Source organism: Thamnophis elegans, chromosome 9, assembly GCF_009769535.1.
Source record: "Thamnophis elegans isolate rThaEle1 chromosome 9, rThaEle1.pri, whole genome shotgun sequence".
Classification (NCBI taxonomy): Eukaryota; Metazoa; Chordata; class Lepidosauria; order Squamata; family Colubridae; genus Thamnophis; species Thamnophis elegans.
The window spans coordinates 40463463-40485850 of record NC_045549.1 but is presented as its reverse complement, the minus strand read 5'-3'; the positions used below and the strand labels follow the sequence as shown (position 1 = coordinate 40485850).

Below are 22388 nucleotides of genomic sequence, written 5' to 3'. Positions count from 1 at the left end.
ATCTGAAATTTGGCTGGATTAAGCAGGAACTGATGGAAGCCACATAAAAAGAGTGTTATGGATCAAGTCTTACTTTTTTAAAAAAGTTGATTGAGACCAATTTTATATTTACAATGATACATTGATTCATTTTTCTTTTTATCCTTTTATCTCATGCAGTTTTTAGCCATATGAGTTGAACTTCAGAACTCTTTTAAACTTTAAACTTTGTTTTGGAGAAGTGTCTTTAAGGAAATATTGCAATTTCCTTGTATTCCAGAGAGTTCATTAGTTAATAGCAAAGCCCACAAAGTGGACCAGTGACGTGCGGTGAGGTTTATGACTGGTGACGCACTGACATCATCACCCAAGATGCTGAGGAACAGAAACATTTTACATTTACAAAATATAACAAAGACATTTCAGTACTCAACAGCATACAGATACTCTGAGGTTACAACTGTTCATTTAGTGACTATTCAAAGTTACACCACTAAAAAGTGACTTAAGACTGTTTTCATTTGTGACCATTGCAGTATCCCCATGGTCACATGATCAAAATTCAGATGATTGGCAACTGGTTCATATTTATGATGGTTGCAGTGTCCTGGAGTCATGTGATCACTTTGTGCAACCATCTGACATTTTGCAACCTTCTGACAGTAGACAAGCAAAGTCAATGGAGGAAGCCAGATTCACTTAACAACTGTGTTACTAACTTAAAACCTGCAGTGATTCACTTAACAACTACAACAAGAAAATTTGTAGAGTGGGGCAAAATTCACTTAACTATCTTACTGTGCAAAATTAAATTTTAGGTTTAATTGTGGTCATAGGTTCAGAACTACCTGTCTCCTATTAAAACACGACAAATGATCATCATGAAGGGAGGACTGTGACATCTTTGATCTTTTTGCAATTGCATAGAAAATGGCGAGAATTAATATTCTACTTCAGTTCTACTTGGAAATGAATAGTTATCAGTAATAAAGTTTAGCAGGGAATGGCATACACTATTGAAAACATATCGTCCCCTATAACCCTGGGTAGATGTTTTGGAATATATTTAAGGCAAGTTAAATATTAATAATTAATTTGATATATGTTGCCTGCACTGGATGTTTGCATAATGGAATGGAGGAGAGAGGAGAGATGAAAGGCAAGGAGGGAGGAGGAATTCCTACTCTTTCCCCCAGTATATCCCTCAGCAGTATGCTTAAAGCCCTCAATGGCAGGTAACTGTAGTTCACATCCAGGTCTGCTCAACCACCCCGCTTTGCATCCCAGGTATTATTTAGGTAGGGGTGGGTAGAAAACAATGAAGAATAAAGGTGTTCCTCCTGGAGCTTGGAGGAAGGGGAGCAGCCACCCCCGACTGTTATCAAAGGAACCTCAGGTGGTTAAAAGGGAATAAGCGCAGCCTTAGCTCAGCAGAAATGACTGGATTCTATTATTAGCCCACCTTGGATAATAAAACGCTATTGCCATCCACGCTCCAGCAGGCGAGAAAGGGGGGGGGTAACTTCCAACAAAATACAGCAATCAGAAAAAAGCACCTAGGGGCGAAGAAGCTTGTCCGGGGAGAGCCACGTGCTACTTTTGCCTTAGATTCATCTCCTCCACACGCACACCTTTCTTCCTGGGCTCTCTCCCAGCTACCTCGCCACCTGCTTCTTTTCCCTTTGCCTTCCAGCCCGCCAAGAAGCTCCAGATCTGAGCCAACCCACCATTGCAGCTTGGCCTGGGCCGCGGGGAATCCTCACTACGGAAAGTGCTTTCTTTCGCCTGTGGTGGAACTCAGGCATTCTGTCATCTCCCACAACACCCCACTGACTAACCCATCTATTTGTTGGAAGCTTTGGTAGTCTCACATTCCCCCCCCCCATCTTCCTCCTTTTGCAATTCATGGAAGGTTAACTCAACAGAGAAGACTCAATCCAAATGGCAACTGGCATTGCATTTATTAAAGAAAAAAGAAAAAAAGGAAATCTGAAGGAAAAGAGGAGCGTGGGGTGGGGATGGGGGGCATCAGAAACGGAGAAAGAGAGGAGGAAGAGCGGGCGCGACGCTGCAGCTTTAAACAAAATGACAGAGTTGGAAGGGAAGGGAGCAATGACTTCACTGGACTCATCCCTTACTCTGCTGCTGCTGAGTCAAAGGAAGAATCAGCGCCCTCTACTATAAGGCAGGAGAACTGCATGCCTCACCTACCTCTGGACTTTTTAGGCTTTTAACCCTTGCTTAACTCTGCTCGAGCAATCACAAAACGCCTAAAAAGTCAGACTAGATGAAGCACGCAGTTCTCCTGCCTCATAGAAGAGGGCTTTTTTAGAGGCTTTTTTAAACAGTTAAGCAGAGACATCCACGGTGAGGCAGCAGCTAGCTAGCCTCACCTCAGTACTCGCCTTTTTCCTTTTACATTTTTTTTTCTTTTCATGATGGGAGTGATGAGGCTGTGCCTCCCCTGCCTCATCTGACTGCACGTCACTGAAGTAGACAGTACACTGGCTTTTATTTTTTGGAATAATCATATGATTAATAAAAATGTTCTCCTTTGAATTTTATAATATAATCTTCTCGCTGCCCATTTCTAAGGCCATTCAAATGTTGTCAAAATCCATCAGTAGCCATATTTTTGAATCTGCTTCAGATCCAGAGATAAAGCTAACTAATTTTTTAATAGTTCTCTGAAGGATAAGAAGAAAAATGTAGTGTTTTCCTTCAACAGCTTTGTCAAAATTATACTCATTTAAACAATCACTGAACATAAATCAAGCCTTGAATATTACCTTAAAGAGTTTTATTACCTGTAAAAAATGTCATTTGGTTATTTTCAACACAGCAGTTAGATTTCCTTATATAGAGCCTGCTTCATACAGTATTTTGTTGTCTACTTATTTTCTTTTTCTAAGAACATCTGTGATTGATATAGTAAAGTTGACATATGTGAATGTAAACATTCACATCAACATGTCATTTGATAACTAATTCTTAATGTGTATTATTTTCTGTTTGCTGTGATGACAAACATGAAATCAAATAAAGCAGATAGAGGAGATAAATGAGAATTAAAAATGAAAAGACATGTTAAGGCATGTTAATTTTATTTCATTTCAGGGCTTTTCTCCTGCTTTTCAGTTAAAAAAACTGTCAGTGGATCACAGATAAAACTATCTGCAATTAATATGAATTCAGGTTTTTTTGTGTATGAGTCTGTGTAGAGGCAATTACACAAACTCTGTATTGCACAATTCTGCAAGTCTGTAAATCCACAATTTGCATTAATGCAAAGAGAATTTGGTTTTCAATCTGTTGCTCTTGCATATGGCTCCCTACATAGGAGGGTTATGAAGCAAATTCTGTCAGGTAATTGGCAAATTAATTTTGACCTAACAATTAAGTAAGCATTTTCAGCTTTTGCCAATAATTGCCATCATCTTGCTTCATGAATCCATAAGCAAGGTAAGACTTAGATGCAGATCTGTCTTAAGTAGTCCAAGATTGTTTTGCAAAACTGTCTTCAGAGAATTATTGCTGATTTCCTTGGATTCAGAGACTGCTGTGGAAAACTTAGAAAGCAAACATGCAGGAATTTATAAGTGATTGAAAATGTGAGGTAATCTGTTTTCTCAATAAAGAGAATTGGCATTTCTTTAAAAAAACTGCAAAGTTCTTGTCCTTATACTGCTCTTAATTATATTTTTGCTTTGTATATATAAATGCATGGCCGTGTGCACATGCCTTTACAGTGTGTACATATATTTGTATATTTCCTTTGTGATTTCAACTCATTTCAAGTTTGAAAAAGTTAACATGAATTGCTCCTGAGAATGGAGAGCTTAATCTGCAGTTAGTTTTCACTAAACATTAATGTCATAACAAGCTGAATCTCAGATGTGAGTGGTTTCTTAAGTCTGCCTCTAAAATTTATGTGGCTGAAATCAGCATGAGATGACTTTTCCCCATGGCTGTTAGTGGCTATGATTCATATAAGCTAGGAATGGGAAATGGGCAGGTTTCCAAATGTTACTGAATTGCAGATGAGGCAGGGATATTGGGCATTGTTGTTAATTTGGATGATCACAGATTGTTCGTCATTGACATAAGCCGTTAATATGAAGACTAGAAACTGAAATCAAGTCATAGAATTAGCAAGGCCAAAAGCTTGGTATATGTCCATTTTGTTCATAATTAAAACACCACCCGTACTCTTTCATTTAACTCAAGTAAGCCACAAAGGAGAAATGTGATTTATAAAAAAGCATCAGCCACAAATTTTTGAAGTATTGTTACAGCAATTAGAATGCAATTCCCCATTTCATTAAAAAAAAAATGAGTTCTGATTGCTCTCTAAATGTGCAACACTATTTAGAGTTGTACTGTTCTTCTGTTGGAGGTTGGGAGACAATAAGAAAAGAGAAGATTATCACAAGCTATACATTGAATTTGAAATTTAAAATATGGGAAAATACATGGTGGTTAAGAAAGGATCAACTTTTATCTTGACTTAAAATGTTGGCATTTTATTTTACTTTATTTATAACCTGTTGCTGCCCAACTCGCAATGATTTTGAAGAGTTTATAATTTGTTTAAAACAACAAATTAGAAGGGTAGAACGACAAAATTAGATGGGAACAAATGAAAATGAATTATTCAAAAATGAGGTTTCAAAGGACTAGGTGAATAGTCAAATCTTCAAGGAGCAGCAGGTTGGGGGCCTTCAGATCTTACGGGGGGGGGGACTTCATTCCAGAGTACAGGTTCTGATATACAGGAAGTGCACTTATTTAATTTTGTTTAATTGAAGAATTTAGAGTGCACTCCATCTGCCAGGTCAAATAAGTCAGGCAGATGCTGTGTGAATTAGGTGCTCCTTCAGGTAACCAGGCTCTATGCCATGTAAGACTTTATAGGTAATGACCAACACCTTGAATCATGCCTGAAAGCAAAGTGGCAACTGGTGCATATTAGAATGCACAGGTATTACATGGATATACCAAGGTAGGCCTATCCCTACCTGTTCCACTGCATTCTGAACCAATGAAGTCATCTGGATGGTCTTCAAGAGCAGAGAGCCAAGTGTGAGATGACAAAAAAATGAATGACTATCAGAAGGAATTCCTGAACTAGGAAAGGGCAGAAGTGGTGCATCAGATAAAACTGCAAAGGCTTTCCTGTTTCCTCATTAAACAGATCTAGGAAAATCCTTCCTCCGCAAGTTCTATACCACCCTTGAATGAAAAAGTGCCGCCCCACCTAGGGTCAGAAATAAAATATAGGTTCTTTCTCTTTTTCTATTTCCATTTATTACTGTGAATTTTACATGAAACACAGTTAATGAACTGCTTCTTAATTTTTGTCTGTTATTTTTTTAAACTATGTTGCTAACTAGATCATATGGTTTCTAGGGTGACCTCAGTAACTTTTTACACTTATTGTTTGGTCTTTCTGTTTGCAATGCCTTTCACCCAAAACCATATTGTGCTTCTTTTGTCCTTCTATGAATAAGGGTGTGTTACATTTATCAGCATGCTTTCCTGGTGTACTTTTGTAGGCTTAAAATAAATCCAAACCATACTGCTTCACGATCTTGATTTGTTACAGCTTACTTGGTTCCATTAAGTGGTTTGGCAAATTACACATTTCCCAAAAACATGTTCTAATTTCCCCCTTGTGCATTCCATGCTGTGGTCTTCAAATAACTATTCCTTTTAAAGGAATTCTGTTAAAATTAAAATGTTTGCATATTTCTTCTATGTGCTTTCCCTTGCATCATTCAGGGCTTTCTATTTTGTAAGTCTTACAACAAATAGCATTATTTGACTTAGTATCCATAACTTAAACTGTTTATGTCAGATTATAAATTTTATATTGAGTTCTTGTTAAATATATTATAGAGTAACATATGATATCCTTTTCATAGCTTTCTATAGAGTAGTCCATTTAGCCAAAATTTGGATGAATCAAAAAAGATATTAAAACCATTGAAATTGATTAGACCATTAAATTGTGTTTTCCGATATGGTTTGTTTATATATCTTAAGCCTACATTACTTGACATGAGATTTTGAAGGAAATACGATATTTAAAATAAAACCAGCTGACTCGTCAGATACTATGCTTATGGATTATATCATTAATATTTTGATGTCATCATCACTTCAGAGTTGGCAGTTTTTCAAAACATTACTCTTAAAGAGAAGATTAATGTTACAATTCCAGGCTTATTTGGGCCTAGCCCTTCAGTTTCATATTCTAGAAAAAGTTCAAGCAGCCAGCAGAGAATCTTACCTTAATGTATTCACTCATCAATGAGAAACGGAGCTTATACTCATTTTGTAAGATTGTATATCCTAATCCTGTATTTCCTGATATTAGAATGTTGAAATTGCTGTGTGAACCTTGCTTCAGTGATCATTTTCTACTGTCATGGGCTTGGCAGACTGTCTTTGTGGCATTTATGGCCATCTCCAGGGTCAAAGGCAAATGATGAAACTGTTGAATTCTATGGTTGTCTCTGCTTGTGGCTTTCTAAGAATGCTGAACCATAATTCCAAAGATCATTACTATTATGATGACTAGCCCTTCTCTGTGAACTCTGGCAGACTACAGTTTCTTACACAAAACACATTAAAACTAAGAAAACAGAATCTCCTAGAAGTCCAAATGACAGTCCTGCCTAATTAACAGAATTGAAGTTATCTGGAATTGGTGCCAGTTGTAGTCCATAACATGGAACAGTTATGAGCCAGTTGTGGGCATTTACCATGATGTCACAAAAGAAAGTTATATCATCCAGCATATTTTATTAAACCGAGAGATAGTTTTCAGGAAGGAAATGCCTCCTAGATAATTTTATTAACAATCCTTCCAAATAGATGAAATCCTTTGAAACTTAGGATTTCCTTTGAAATCCTAAGAATAGAGAAATGACTTTACTAACATATTTTCTGCTGCAATTTCTGAGCATAACTTTCCTTTCTTTGCCTTTGTCTATCCTGGGGTCATTAAATTCTAGCTTGGTTTTTACCGGCCAAATTGTACGAACAGTGCATGCAGCATTATGGTGTGAACAGTCTCAGGCAGCCAGTATCTATCGATTGAGATTGACCCACCATTTTAAATTTCAGTGGCAAACATTTCACTTCCTAGTAAGGGTTTCAAAATTTTCCTGTGTGGTTTTCCTGTCAGAAAGGGATCTTATTTCTTAATTATTTTGGATTTTGAACATGGTAAATTGTGAAGTATCTTAAATATGATATAATAAAGATTGGGGTAGCCAGCAATAACATTGTCTCCTGCATAATTCCATCATTTTTATTTTTCTAGGAATTCCCAGCCTTACTGGTACAGGAACCATTTCTGTCAAAGTAGATGATGTCAACGACAATGTACCCAAGTTTGCCTTTAATATGTATTCTAAAACCATTCCAGAGGATGCACCTACTGGCTCAGATGTTTTGCTTGTAAATGCCTCAGATTCGGATGGCTCCGTGAACGCTGTCATCAGGTATGAATACTTATTTTGGTGGTTATCAGTGAGTTCCTTTAGAGTTTGTTTGTCCTTATTCTGGAACTGATTTAATAGAGGGGTCCTTGGTGCTGTTTGAGCTTGCTTGTTTTTTTTGCAGATGTTTCATTACCCTAACTAGGTAACATCATCAGTGCTACTGCTAGCCCTGATAATGTTACCTAATAGGGTAATGAAACATCTGCAAGAAAACAAGCAAGCTCAGAGAGCACCAGGACCCCTCATTTCAATTTTGAGCTGCAAATATTCTCTTTCATTGATTTAATAGAGCTGAAGATTTATATTTCACTAAACAGTTTCCTATACTTTTATCTGAACTAGACTGTTAAAATATGCAAAATGCATATTTCTAAATTTTAATACTTTTATAGTTCACAGCAATATACCAACATTACAAAATGGTGTGAGATATCAGCATGCCATATTAGTGTCATCTGTAGAGTTATGGAATTTACTCTATTTGTAGGTACTTATGTGTATCATTTACTAGTATAATTACTGTACTAAGATAGCATCCTTTATAAGATGAACATAACTTTATTTTTGGAATGAAGTGGATAAAGCTTTTGCAAAGAATGTTCTTTTCTGCCTTAAAAACTAAATTGGCTTTTAATAAGAATGAAGTAGTTGTTTGGGGGAAAAATTAGAAACCAAAGTTCCAAATGCTTGCAAAAAATATAATTACCATGTACTAAAATTAGGTTCATACTTTTTACAAAAATATTTTTTCTTGATTTACAAGGTATTGTTCTGCATTTAGTGATGAATTAATGAATACCATTCTTCTACATTAAAATTGTGTTGACAATCATTAATGTATTTTTAAAATGATAAAGGACTAAAACAGTGTAAATAAGTTTCTATGGGCATGTAAAGTTTTATCCAATGGTAAATAAATTATAAATGAGTGATAAATAAGAATAGTGTAGCCAATACAGTACCACTTTCAGATCCACCTAAACCCCTCATATCCCAACACCAATGAAATAACATATAAAGTCTCACATGAGACCACAAAAATCGTATTCTCACTGAAATCTTCTGTGCTTTTGGTAGTTTTTGACTATTCTCACGAGAGTTTTGTTAATGCCCAATGTAATATCATTAAAATTTATGATGTTAGAGGGAATGCATATATACAAATGCATATATGAATGCATGCATGCCCAGAAAAAACTTGGCAACACCTGGATAAGAAACTATAAAGAGAATTTTTATTATTTTTGGTCATAATCTGTATATATTAATGGTTTCTGGATTTGTTGAAAACAACAGTTGTAGGTCAAAAAATAGTATTTTTCTTTCCAGAGATAGATTGTACAAAAAGAATTTGTTTTCAGCAAATTAGGAAAGATTTTTTCCTTGCCATTCAGAAAGCTTATTAGTAGCCAGTATTGGTTCACCGACAAATGTGCGCTTGACAAAAGCGTGCTGATGAAACCGCGGTGAGAAAACCGCAAATTCGAAAGCGTGCCAACGAATGAGCGCAGAAGCGCGCTGACAACAGCGCCCCGACAAAAGCGCGCCTTCAACAAACAAATAATAACAACCGAATAACCCTAACCCTAACCCTAACCCTAACCCTAAACAGAACCCTGAACCTAACCCTTACCTTAACTGAAATCGTGCTTTTGTGGGCGTGGTTTTGTCAGCGCTTTGTTGTGTGACATTGTGGTTTTTTTCGCTGCAGTTTCATCAACACGCTTTTGACGTGCGTGCATTTGTCGGGTCATGGCCAATATTAATGGGACATTATCAAGGCCTAATGTTTTTTACAATTTTTTCACATTTTTTTTTCTTTTGGAAATTAGAAAATTCCTATAATTTATTATTACCAGGAAATGAGGCAGGGTTACATAAAATTTAAGTGGCAGTAGCAGATTTAACATTTTCTCATTGGGGTTATGGGTTTTTAATAGAATGCAGAGAAGCTTCATGTTTGTTTCTAATAACTTTTGTCATTCAAGAAAACCAGAATAAGCTCCTTTCCATTTCAGCTTAATGTGAACATCAGCTTGTTGTTTTCCAAAAAACATGGAAATGGAATTTAAGACGCCTCATTTTTTTGAAAAAATGTTAGTCTTTTCAAAGAAGCAAATTCAATATAGTAATCAGTTTAACCCTTACTCTAGTTCATTCTTAAAATATAAAATTAATAAAGCACGCTTAACTTAAAATATTCATATTTTTTATTTGATTGACAATCTTAAAACTGTAGAACTGCTGCCATTGCTATAATTTGTCTAAAATGTGTTGTAATGAAATTACACATCATTTTATTCTATAGGATTGCACATCATTTACACTGTATAGGAAATTATTTGTAGAAAGCCTTACATATGCAGAAATAATACTGGAAAGTAGAGTTTTGCTATCTTAATTTCCTGTAAGAAATATTTGCACAAGCCTATTTTATTAACTTTTGCTGTGATCTTCAAAAATTCATAATGGTAAAACTCCAGTCCCTGCCAGTCATGTGCAACTCTAGGGGGTGATATTCATTTCCATTTCTTAACCGAGAGAGCCAGCATTGTCCAAAGACATTTTCCTGGTCATATGACCAATATGACTACATGCCAAAGGTGCATGGAACACTGTTACCTTCGCATTGAAGTGTACTTATTTATCAACTTCTCATTTATATGCTTTTGAACCAATGGTGAAATTCATTTTTTTTTACTCTCGGTTCTGTGGGCGTGGCTTGGTGGGCATAGCAGGGGAAGGATATTTCAAAATCTCCATTCCCATCCCACTCTGGGGCCAGCCAGAGGTGGTATTTTCCGGTTCTGTGAACTACTCAAAATTTCCACTACCGGCTCTCCAGAACCTGCTGAATTTCACCCCTATTTTGAACTGCTAGATGATCAGGAACTTTGGCAAGTAATAGGAGCTTACCCATGTATGGTGCTTGAGTCTTAAATCTAGACTGTAAGATTTCCTGTTGACAAGTTCAACATCTTTAACTACTGAGCCATTGGACCCCCTTTCAAAATTCATACCAAACATTAATATCAGAGATTATATCTTGATTCTGTGGTCTACTCTTATAGAATATCCAGAGTAATTCTTATTAGCATAGTTTGATCCAACTTTCCCTAAATTTGTGTCTTTCAAAAGTATTCCCAGTATTTCCATTCATTCCTAGTTATTCCAATATATTGTGAATTGCACTTTAATATATCTGGAGGGCATCTGCTTGTGAAAAGATGCTTTATAGTTTATTGGATTAGTTCTTGAGACAGACATTTCTCAACATTACAATTACAAGGGGAATGCAACATATGTAAAAATAATATGTCAATTTCCATTGTTTCTGGACAGTCTGCAGAAGATAAGAGTATTTATTTGCTTACTTTGGTAGTGAGACAATCAAGGAAGTCATGTTCCTTTAACATTTGGTCTGATCTAATAGCATTCATCTATTTCTGTACATCAAAAAATTCAAAACAATCTTGAACAATAACTTTTGCAGTACTATATTCTGCAGCTGGATCAAACCTATCAGTCTGAGGTAATTTTAGTCATTCTGGATGAAAAAAAAGATTAGATCAAGATCAACATAAGGAATGATATTGTGAAATATTTAAGGAAGGAAGTATTGCTACTGACCATTCACCTAATAAATATTTCTTCTCTACAATCTACCAACCGGGCAGTCCTTCTTGGTAGCATAGAAAATGATATGCACGACTACTTGCACAGTTAATATTTTATGGGAAATGGTTGTGTTGGATTATGGTTAAAATGAATTCAGTTCTGAGTTATGTAAGAACTCACGTTGTAGTTTCCTACCAACTTAAAAAAATGACATCATGTCCAATTGTTAAATGAAAAGAAATTTGCAAGAGTTAACAGTCTGGGCCACATGAAAACAAAAGGGATTATATTCAGTATAGCCACTGCTGAAAGTTCTAACAATTTTGGTTGCTGATGCAGGCTCAGTGGATAATACTATAGAAAGCTAGTGGTGTTACTTCATTGTTAAAGATTTGTGTATTAAAATACAGGGACTTTGCTTTTCTTCACAATTTTAGGTTAATAGTGCTTCAGTAAATAGCTTTACATTATAAACTCATACATTCCTATGAATAGTAAAGGATACATTTTTGAAGGCATCCTTGTTACCATTCAGATCACACATACACATATGTAGGCAATATCTAGATTGCATAGCATTGTAAGGTATTAATTATTTAAAGAATTAAATATTTACTATCTTCATAGATCAGTATAAGGGTGGAGTACTATCAATTAAAAATAATAGATGATACAATAATCTAAACAATGGAGACATATAAACAAAATATATGAACAAATATATGAATTAAAACAGAAAGTATATATAACAAACAAGACTCTAAAAGACTCTAAAAGGACAATTAGATAGATGTTGTTGTTAATCGTGAAGTTGTGTCCGTCCCATCACAAACCAATGGACGTTTTTTCTGAGCCTTCCTGTCCTCTACTATCCTCTGGAGTCCATTTAAGCACATGCCTACTGGTTCTGTGACTCCTTCCAGATACATTTTTGAAGGCATCCTTGTTACCATTCAGATCATCCATGCACTATTTTAGTCATTTCTATTCTTTTCATTTTGAGCTAAAATCATTAGGAATTTAATAATTATTATTGATATGTTTTACTTTTTAAAAATTTGATTCTGTTTTCCAAATTATAAGGCCACATCAGAGGAACAGATTGCTATGAGTTTCAGTGGACTCTTTTATTGGAAATGTTTAAATGGGTGATCATCTGCCAAGGAAGCTATTATAATGGATTTATACAGGGAATAAGGGTGCTTAGAGTAGAAGACTTCAAAAATCCCTATCATTATTTATCTACTATGATTCTTTGATTTATAACTGTTCTCAATTATATATGTGTGTGTGTGTGTGTGTGTGCGCGCGTGCGTGGTTATATTTGTGCTGATAAATAAATAAAGGGAGACAGGCAACAGTAAAAATATTGGGTTTCTGTCTGGATGGTCTCTTCTGACGAGCCGAAGGATCTTCCTCTCATATTTGGGCATACCAGGGGTTGTGACTTTAAATATACATATACTATACGTATACGTATATGTATACATATGTGTGTGTGTGTGTTGCATTTGTGCTGAAATAATAAAGGGAGACTAGTATAGATCTATTTCAAGCTATTTAGCTCTCATCAGCTAGCCATACCCTTACTGGGAATCAAACCTGGGCTGTATTACATCATCACAAGAGACCATCACGACAGAAAGCCATTATTTTTACTGTTGCCTTTGTTACATTTGTGTTGCATTTGTGCTGATAAATAAATAAAGGAAGACTAGTACAGATCTATTTCAAGCTATTTAGCTCTCATCAGCTAGCCATACCCTTACTGGGAATCAAACCTGGGCTGTATTACATATCAGGCAGTTATTAGCCACTAAGCCACAGGGTCTCTTCCTTTATCAGCTAGGCCAGGGAAATAGGTATGTGTTGTGTCACAACCCCTGGTATGCCCAATATGGGAGGAACACACTGCTTCCTTTCTCTGTCTATCGGCTCATCACAAGAGACCATCACGACAGAAAGCCATTATTTTTACTGTTGCCTTTGTTACATTTGTGTTGCATTTGTGCTGATAAAAATAAAGGGAGACTAGTATAGATCGATTTCAAGCTATTTAGCTCTTATCAGCTAGCTATACCCTTACTGGGAATCGAACCTGGGCTGTATTACATATGAGGCAGTTATATTAGCCATTAAGTCACAGGCTCTCTTCCTCACAAGAGACCATCACGACAGAAAGCCATTATTTTTACTGTTGCATTTGTTACATTTGTGTTGCATTTGTGCTGATAAATAAATAAAGGGAGACTAGTATAGATCGATTTCAAGCTATTTAGCTCTTATCAGCTAGCTATACCCTTACTGGGAATCGAACCTGGCTGTATTACCTATGAGGCAGTTATATTAGCCATTAAGTCACAGGCTCTCTTCCTCACAAGAGACCATCACGACAGAAAGCCATTATTTTTACTGTTGCATTTGTTACATTTGTGTTGCATTTGTGCTGATAAATAAATAAAGGGAGACTAGTATAGATCGATTTCAAGCTATTTAGCTCTTATCAGCTAGCTATACCCTTACTGGGAATCGAACCTGGGCTGTATTACCTATGAGGCAGTTATATTAGCCATTAAGTCACAGGCTCTCTTCCTCACAAGAGACCATCACGACAGAAAGCCATTATTTTACTGTTGCATTTGTTACATTTCCTTCCATATTTGGGCATACCAGGGGTTGTGACACAACACATACCTATTTCCCTGGCCTAGCTGATAAAGGAAGAGAGCCTGTGGCTTAGTGGCTAATATAACTGCCTGATATGTAATACAGCCCAGGTTTGATTCCCAGTAAGGGTATGGCTAGCTGATGAGAGCTAAATAGCTTGAAATAGATCTATACTAGTCTCCCTTTATTTATTTATCAGCACAAACGCAACACAAATGTAACAAAGGCAACAGTAAAAATAATGGCTTTCTGTCATGATGGTCTCTTGTTGATGAGCCGATAGACAGAGAATGGAAGCAGTCTGCTTCCTCCCATATTTGGGCATACCAGGGGTTGTGACACAACACACACACACACACACAACACACACACATACACATATGTAGGCAATATCTAGATTGCATAGCATTGTATAATTATTTAAAGAATTAAATATTTACTATCTTCATAGATCAGTAAGGGTGGAGTACTATCAATTAAAAATAATAGATGATACATCATAATCTAAACAATGGAGACATATAAACAAATAATATATGAACAAATATATGAATTAAAACAGAAAGTATATAACAAACAAGACTCTAAAAGACTCTAAAAGGACAATTAGATAGATGTTGTTGTTAATCGTGAAGTTGTGTCCGTCCCATCACAAACCAATGGACGTTTTTTCTGAGCCTTCCTGTCCTCTACTATCCTCTGGAGTCCATTTAAGCACATGCCTACTGGTTCTGTGACTCCTTCCAGCCACTTCATTCTCTGTCGTCCCCTTCATCTTTTGCCCACAGTCTTTCCCAGCTTTAACCTCTTCTCAAGTGAGTCCTTCCTTCTTATTAGGTGGCCAAAGTATTTGAGTTTCATCTTCAGAATCTGGCCTTCCAAAGAGCAGTCAGGTTAGTCTCCTCTAGGACTCACTGGTTTGATCATCTTGCAGTCCAAGAGACTCACAAGAATCTTCTCCAGCACCATAGTTCAAAGGCCTCAATTCTTTGGCGCTCAGCCTTCCTTATTGTCCAACATTCACAACCATACATTGCAACTAGGAAAACCATAGCTTTGATTATATGCACTGTGTAGGAGAGCATAACTATTAGTATGTGGAAGACTATACCTGTAAAATTATAGAGCACTCTGGTATGAAAAACTAGATGGCCATTAAGTCTAGTTTATGGCACAGGTCATTATCCAACAAATTTTAAACACTGCTGTATAGAATCTGGTAATGCTGTATATTGTCACAGAATTGGTACGTGAAAGCAGCAGAGGAGTGTAGAATTTTTCTGTATTCCCTTGATATTTATGCAGTCATGTTGAGATAAGGCTTGTACAAATGCGTCCATTATATAGGCAATGGAGAAGATCGGCAGATCATACAATGTATTCAAATATGAATTATAAAGCCATATATTTCATAACCCAATAAATATGGAAAATGTTTCTTTTTTGAATTTATGCAGCTATAGTCTCAGTGGTGGAAATTCGCAATTCACAATCAACCCTTCCACTGGACAGATCATTACAAGTGCTTTGTTGGACAGAGAGGCTAAAGAGAATTACACTTGATCATTGTAGCCAAGGATGGTGGAATTCCAGCTGCTTTCCAGTTCAGCAAGTGTTCTTGTCACAATTGCAGATGCCAATGACAATCCCCCTAAATTTCAGCATCATCCTTACGTCCTCATATACCCTCACCAACAAGTACAGGTAAGAGAGGGTATACAAGCATTTACTTCAATGGGGTTTCAAATTTCTTTAGAACCTCTTCTGTAGGTGTGGCCTGTTTTGTGGGAGTGGCTTTGAAGTCATGTGAGGTGGTAGTGGAGTATGTGGCCGGGTGGGCATGGCCAACTTGGAAAATATGATGAAACTCACTTAATGACGCTTTTGCTTAGCAACCAAAATTTTGGGCTCAATTGTGGTCATAAGTTCTCTTCTTTTTTTCTTCTTCTTTCTTCTTTCTTCTTTTTTCTTTTTTTTCTCTCATTCTTTCTCTTTCTTCTCTTCTTTTTTCTTTCTGTCTTCTCTGGTCTGTCTCTCTCTTTGGGCTTTGTCTCCCTCCCTCTCTGTCTCTCTCGTCATTCTCTCTGTGTTGTCGGTCTGTCTGTCGTCTCTCTCTCTCTCTCTCTCTCTCCCCTTCTCTCTCTGTCACTATGTGTGTGTATGTGGTGTGTCTCTCACTCATTCACGTAATCAGTCTCTGTCTCTCTCTCTCTGTCTCTCTCTGCCTGTCTGTCTCTCCCTCCTCCTCCCTCTCTGTCTGTCTCTCTCTCTCTGTGTCTGTCAATCTCTATCTGATTTCTCCCTCCCTCTCTGCACTCTCTGTGCCTCTCTCTGTCTGTATGTCTGTCTCGGTCTGTCTATCTTACTCACACAACACACACTGTGATCACCTTGTTGAGTGTTCCAATCACATTTGAAATCAATAACTAGCCTGCATTTATGGTTTTTTGCAGCATTCTGACAGTGAGAGAACAAGTATATGGTTAAAAGTACCTGGCAGTGGCGTTTTTCCCTGGGGGCTCCGCAGAACATCCCAAGATTTTGGAGGGAAGCTTACAGCCCGGAGCAGGACCAAAGCTCTCTACCAACTGGCCCTTCCTCTCTCGGAAGGCTTCCTCGGAAGGCTTCCTCGGGAAGCTTCTGCAGAAGCCCGGGCGAGTAAGATGCTTAAGCTCCCGCCACCCCCATGCCCATGCTATAAGTGAGCCCAGGATCCTTGCAAGGCCACAAAAAGTCACTGGCCTATAGTGCAGGGCCGTGGCAGGCTGCTCCACCTGTCCTGCCGCCGCCCCCCGGCCCATGCTTAGTTGCTGCTTACTTACCTCCTCGGCAGGCAGCAATGGAGAGCCAAGCAGGAAAAAAGGTAAGTGGGTTTAGATAGGGCTCTTAGAGGTGGGTGGGGCGATTGGTGAACCAGCCAATCAGTGAGAGGTGGGCGGGGCAAGCGTGGTGCAGACGGGCGGGGGGAGAGAGCTGGAACCAGTTTTAAATGGCCCAGTAGATTTGTGGAACCTCTTCTATAGAACCTGTTAGAACCAGCAGGAACCCACCTCTGATCTACTCCTAAGAGTAATAAGGAAACAAGTTAATGTAATTAAGCCAGTCCCTGAGTATTTCACATACAATAATCTTAACATTTAAAAGATTGATAAGCATAAAAGATTTATGTTGGTATCTATAAACACATAAAGAAATGCCTCTAATGTCCTAAGTTCACTGCAAACTTAATTTTTGTAGTGGACCAACTTCAAGAAGAGACTGGAAACAATTTAGATTACCTAAAACACTTTTTAAAATGCATCATATATTGTAAGTTACATGGGCAAAAATAATGAAATTTTCATGTAGAGATTCTATAATTTGAAATCAGTAATATAACTAGAGAAGTAAAATAATATTTTATTTTTATTTTAATATTTTTTCAATTTCTGTTTATTAATACTCTTTGTATTTACATGTAATTAAGATGGCATTTTTAATTATGTACACTAGATAAATTGTAAATGTCTTACTCAATGTAATTATAATCACTTATTTCATATGAAAAGGATCAGAATTCACTTGTAATAAACATGTCACTATGTGCTACAATATATATTTATTGGAGCAAAATTTTGCAATAAAATTTTTATTTATTTATTATTTATTATTTATTTATTTATTTATTAAATCGATTTATAGGACTCTGGGCGGCTTACATCGAAGAAAGAAGAATAATTTTAAAAATGACAATAAAAACATGTTAAAAACAACACACATACATTCGTTACGATCGGGGCTGGACCTCAACAATGAGGTCAACAGCCCCAGGCCTGCCGGAATAGTCAGGTTTTAACAGCTTTTCTGAAGGCCATGAGAGTGGGCAAGGTCCGGATTTCTGGGAGTAGCTTGTTCCAAAGGGTCGGAGCAGCCACAGAGAAGGCTCTCCTCTGGGGAGCCGCCAGCCGGCATTGTCTGGCTGATGGCATCTGAAGGAGGCCCACCCTGTGGGATCTCACCGGCCGTTGGGAGGAATGTGGCAGTAGGTGGTCTCAGAGGTATGCTGGCTCTAAGCCATGTAGGGCTTTAAAGGTAATAACCACACCTTGAACTGCATCCAGAGACCAATTGGTAGCCAGTGCAGCTCGCGGAGGATCGGTGTGACATGGGTGTACCTAGGTACACCAAATATCGCTTGTGCGGCCGCACTCTGGACTAGTTGCCCCATGTAGAGCGCGTTGCAGTAATCCAGCCTTGAGGTGACTAGGGCGTGAGTGACCGTTTGGAGTGCCTCCCGATCCAAGTAGGGCTGCAATTGATGCACCAGGCGAACCTGGGCAAAGACCCCCCTGATCACAGCTGACAAATGATGTTCCAGTGTCAGCTGTGAATCCAGGAGGACTCCCAAATTGCGGGTCCTCTCTGAGGTGTGTAAGTTTTCACCCCCCAGGATCAAGGATGGACTGTCTGGACTGTCCTTCGGGGGCATCATCCACAGCCACTCAGTCTTGTCAGGATTGAGTATGAGTTTGTTTACCCCCATCCAGATCCTGACAGCTTCCAGGCATCGGCACATCACATCCGCCGCTACACTGTGCTGGCACGGGGCACAGAGGTACAATTGTGTATCATCAGCATATTGATGATACTTAACCCCGTGCTGTCGAATGATCTTGCCCAGCGGCTTCATGTAGATGTTAAATAGGAGGGGGGACAAGACCGAGCCCTGTAGCACACCACATTTAAGGGGACTAGGGGTCGACCTGTGTCCCCCAACCAACACCGACTACAACCTGTCAGAGAGGTAAGAGGAGAACCACTGTAAAACGGTGCCTCTCATTCCCACCTCCTCCAACCGTCGCAGAAGGATACCATGGTCGATGGTATCGAAGGCCGCTGAGAGGTCAAGAAGCACTGGGATAGAGGAATGTCCTCTATCCCTGGCCCGCCAGAGATCATCAGTCAGTGCGACCAAAGCGGTTTCTGTGCTGTACCCAGGCCTGAAACCAGACTGAAAGGAGTCTAGATAATCTGCTTCATTCAAGTTCCGTCGGAGTTGAAGCGCCACCTTCTCAACAACCTTCCCCAAAAGAGGAAGGTTGGAGACAAGACGATAGTTCTTAAGAATAGCTGGGTCCAGAGAAGGCTTCTTAAGAAGGGGCCTTACCACTGCTTCCTTTAACGGCTGCGGGAAAGACCCCTCCTGTAAAGATGCATTCGTAATCCTATGGATTACTCCAGCCTCGTGTTACCTCCCTGGTGGTCGAGACCAGCCAGGCGGGGCACGGGTCCAGTAAAATTTTTAATTTTAAAAATTAAATTAAAACCTCTTTAAAATTGTTTCATAGTTCTGATTCTCAAAATACATTTTAGTGAATAGGTTTAATTTTCAGTGAAGTTTAATTTTAGTGAATAAGTTTAATTTTCATGAAAAATTGTGACCAAAAATGGTTAAAAGTAATGCTGTCAAAGGCATTTCAAATTGCAACCGTTTGTTTCCTAGGGGAAAAAAAGTTATATTCTTCATAAAGCAATCTGTGGTTGAAATAAAATAACTTAAGAGACAGTTAAGCTAGTACAAAAGTTTTTGAAATAAATATCTGCATGTGCTTATAACTGGCAGCTGAATATAAAAGCTTACTCAAAATTCAGTGCCATTGTGTTTGCTGCCATGAATGTTGGGGCTTTTTTTTTTAACAAAAACATTTACCAATAACTTTTTTCACCTATAACTTTTTTTTTATTCATGTTTGTTGTTGGGAGTAAGGGATGATTCAATGTTATTCATTGAAGAACGATTGCAGGAAGTGGGTATGTCTAGTTTAATAGAAAGAAGGACTAGGGGACACATGATAGCAGTGTTCCAATATCTCAGGGGTTGCCACAAAGAAGAGGGAGTCCAACTATTCTCCAAGGCACCTGAGAGTAGAACAAGAAGCAATGGGTGGAAACTAATCAAGGACAGAAGCAACTTAGAACTGAGGAGAAATTTCCTGACAGTTAGAACAATTAATCAGTGGAACAGCTTGCCTCCAGAAGTTGTGAATGCCCCAACACTGGAAGTCTTTAAGAAGATGTTGGATAGCCATTTGTCTGGAATGGTATAGGGTTTCCTGCCTAGGCAGCAAGTTGGACTAGAAGACCTCAGAGTTGGTCCCTTCCAACTCTGCTGCTGTATTGTATTGTAAAGCATAACATTTCTAGACTGAATAAGTTACTGAAGTTCATTGTTTCAGCGCTGATACGAACTTTTTAATTGTACTTTGCAGGTACTTTTGTATTTGCAGTGACAGTGACAGATGCTGATGCAGGCCCTAATGCTAAGCTTCACTATTCCCTTTCGGGAAAGAATTCTGAAAAGTTCCACATTGATCCATCTAGAGGAGCAATTATGGTGGCTGACAGACTTTCTGGAACATCTGAAATTACCTTTACTGTGAACGTCAATGATTGTGGCTTGCTTCCAAAGACTGATTCCACAACTGTGACTGTAAGATTTGTAAACAGAGCTGATTTTCCACAAGTGCATACTAAACAGCACAAATTCATGTTTCCTGAAAACCAAGCAGTTGGCACTTTCATCACTTCTGTTTCTGGAGTGTCATCGAGAGGTGATTCTTTGTCCTACTATATCGCTAGTGGTAACCTTGGAGGTACCTTTCAAATTGACCAATTAACAGGGCAATTGTCAATCAGTCAGCCTTTAGATTATGAAGCTGTACAGAAATACATTGTCTGGATTGAGGCTAGGGATATGGGCTTCCCACCATTCTTCTTATTTGAAACTGGAAATAACAGTGATAGATATAAATGATAATGCACCATTATTTGAACAGGATCCATTCTTTGTTGAAGTAATGGAAAACCTTTCACCTTCTAAAATAATTACTGTAGCTGCAGTGGACAAGGATAATGGGCCAAATGGACAGTTAAGTTATGAAATAATTAATGGTAATATAGAGAACAGCTTCACTATTCATCATACAACTGGCGAAATTGGAAGTGTCAGACCTTTAGACAGGGAACGAGTAGGCCAATATACTCTAACTGTAAAAGCTTCAGATAGAGGTACTCCTACACAAAGTGCAATTGTCCAAGTGCTTATCAATGTATTAGATGAAAATGATAATGCACCAAAATTTTCTCATATATTTAGTGCTCTTGTACCTGAAAATGCACCCCTGGGTTACACTGTCACACGAGTCACAACATCAGATGAAGATACTGGAATAAATGCAATCAGCAGATATTCAATAAGGAGTACAAATATACCATTTGTTATAAATCCTAACACAGGAGATATAACAGTTAGCAGGGTTCTAAACAGAGAAGATACAGATCGCTACAGGATTCGAGTTTCAGCACATGACTCCGGATGGACTGTTAGCACAGATGTGACCATATTTGTGACAGACATCAATGACAATTCTCCACGATTTACAAAACCGTCTTACTACTGTGATTACCCTGAAAGTAATGAAGTTGGATCCAGAGTGACCCAAATATCTGCCACAGATCCAGATGAGGGAGCTAATGGACAAGTCTTCTATTTCATCAAATCTCAGTCAGAGTTTTTCAGAATTAATGCATCTACAGGGGAGATTTTCAGTAAGCAGCCTTTAAAGTTCCAAAACTCCAGTGCTTCTAGCCAAGGTAATCTTAATAGACACAGCTTTATAGTTATTTCCTCAGATCGAGGCACCCGGATTGATGAGTGAGACTACGGTCACAATAAATGTTGTAGATAGCAATGACAATGCACCCCAGTTTGTCTTCAATCAATATTTTACACCTGTTACTAAAAATGTGGCCATTGGGACAAAACTAATTAAAGTAACTGCAGTTGATTCTAAAGACTTTGGTCTGAATGCAAAAATTGAATACAGTATTTCAAATAAAAACCCTACAGATAAATTTATTTTAGATAGTAAGACTGGATGGATTTCAGTAGCATCTTCACTGATGAATGAGAGATGAATAAAAACTTCTAATAAAAATAAAAGCCAAAGACAAAGGTAATCCCCCTCTCTCATCAGAAGTGCCAGTACAAATAGCAGTAACAGAGGAAAATTACTATACACCTGAGTTTTCTGAAAGACATTTAAGTATTACTGTTCCTGAAAGTCATGCTGTTGGAGCGATTCTCAGGACCATGTCAGCTGGGGACAAAGATGCTGCTATGAATGGAGTAATCCAATATAATATTTCTTCTGGAAATGAGGCTGGATGCTTTGCAATTAATTCATCTACTGGTGCATTATACCTTACAAAGTCCCTTGATTATGAGTTATGCCAAAAGCATGAGATTACTGTAAGTGCTATAGATGGTGGGTGGGTTGCTAGAACTGGATACTGTAGCATCATTGTGAATGTTATTGATGTGAATGATAATTCTCCAACTTTTAGCCCAGAAGAGTATTTTCCCAGTGTTTTAGAAAATGCTCCTAGTGGAACAACTGTTATTCATCTCAATGCAACTGATATTGATTCTGGACATAATGCTGTCATTGCCTATGCAGTTCAGTCTTCAGACAGTGACTTGTTTGTTATCGCTCCTAACACTGGAATTCTAACCACTCAAGGCTTCCTAGATTACGAAACCAAGCAGAACTATCATTTAACTATAAAGCCTTT

General features: G+C 38.0%; 1 protein-coding gene across 1 annotated transcript in view; it reads left to right on the top strand.

Moving 5' to 3' along the window:
• FAT4 (FAT atypical cadherin 4) overlaps positions 1–22388 on the top strand; it is a 136002-nt gene that overhangs the window by 88273 nt on the left and 25341 nt on the right. The window contains 7 exon segments of the mRNA XM_032224616.1: positions 7310–7490; positions 15233–15450; positions 15453–15479; positions 20024–20525; positions 20527–21453; positions 21455–21728; positions 21730–22388. Of these exon segments, the coding sequence (XP_032080507.1) occupies positions 7310–7490; positions 15233–15450; positions 15453–15479; positions 20024–20525; positions 20527–21453; positions 21455–21728; positions 21730–22388 (2788 nt within the window).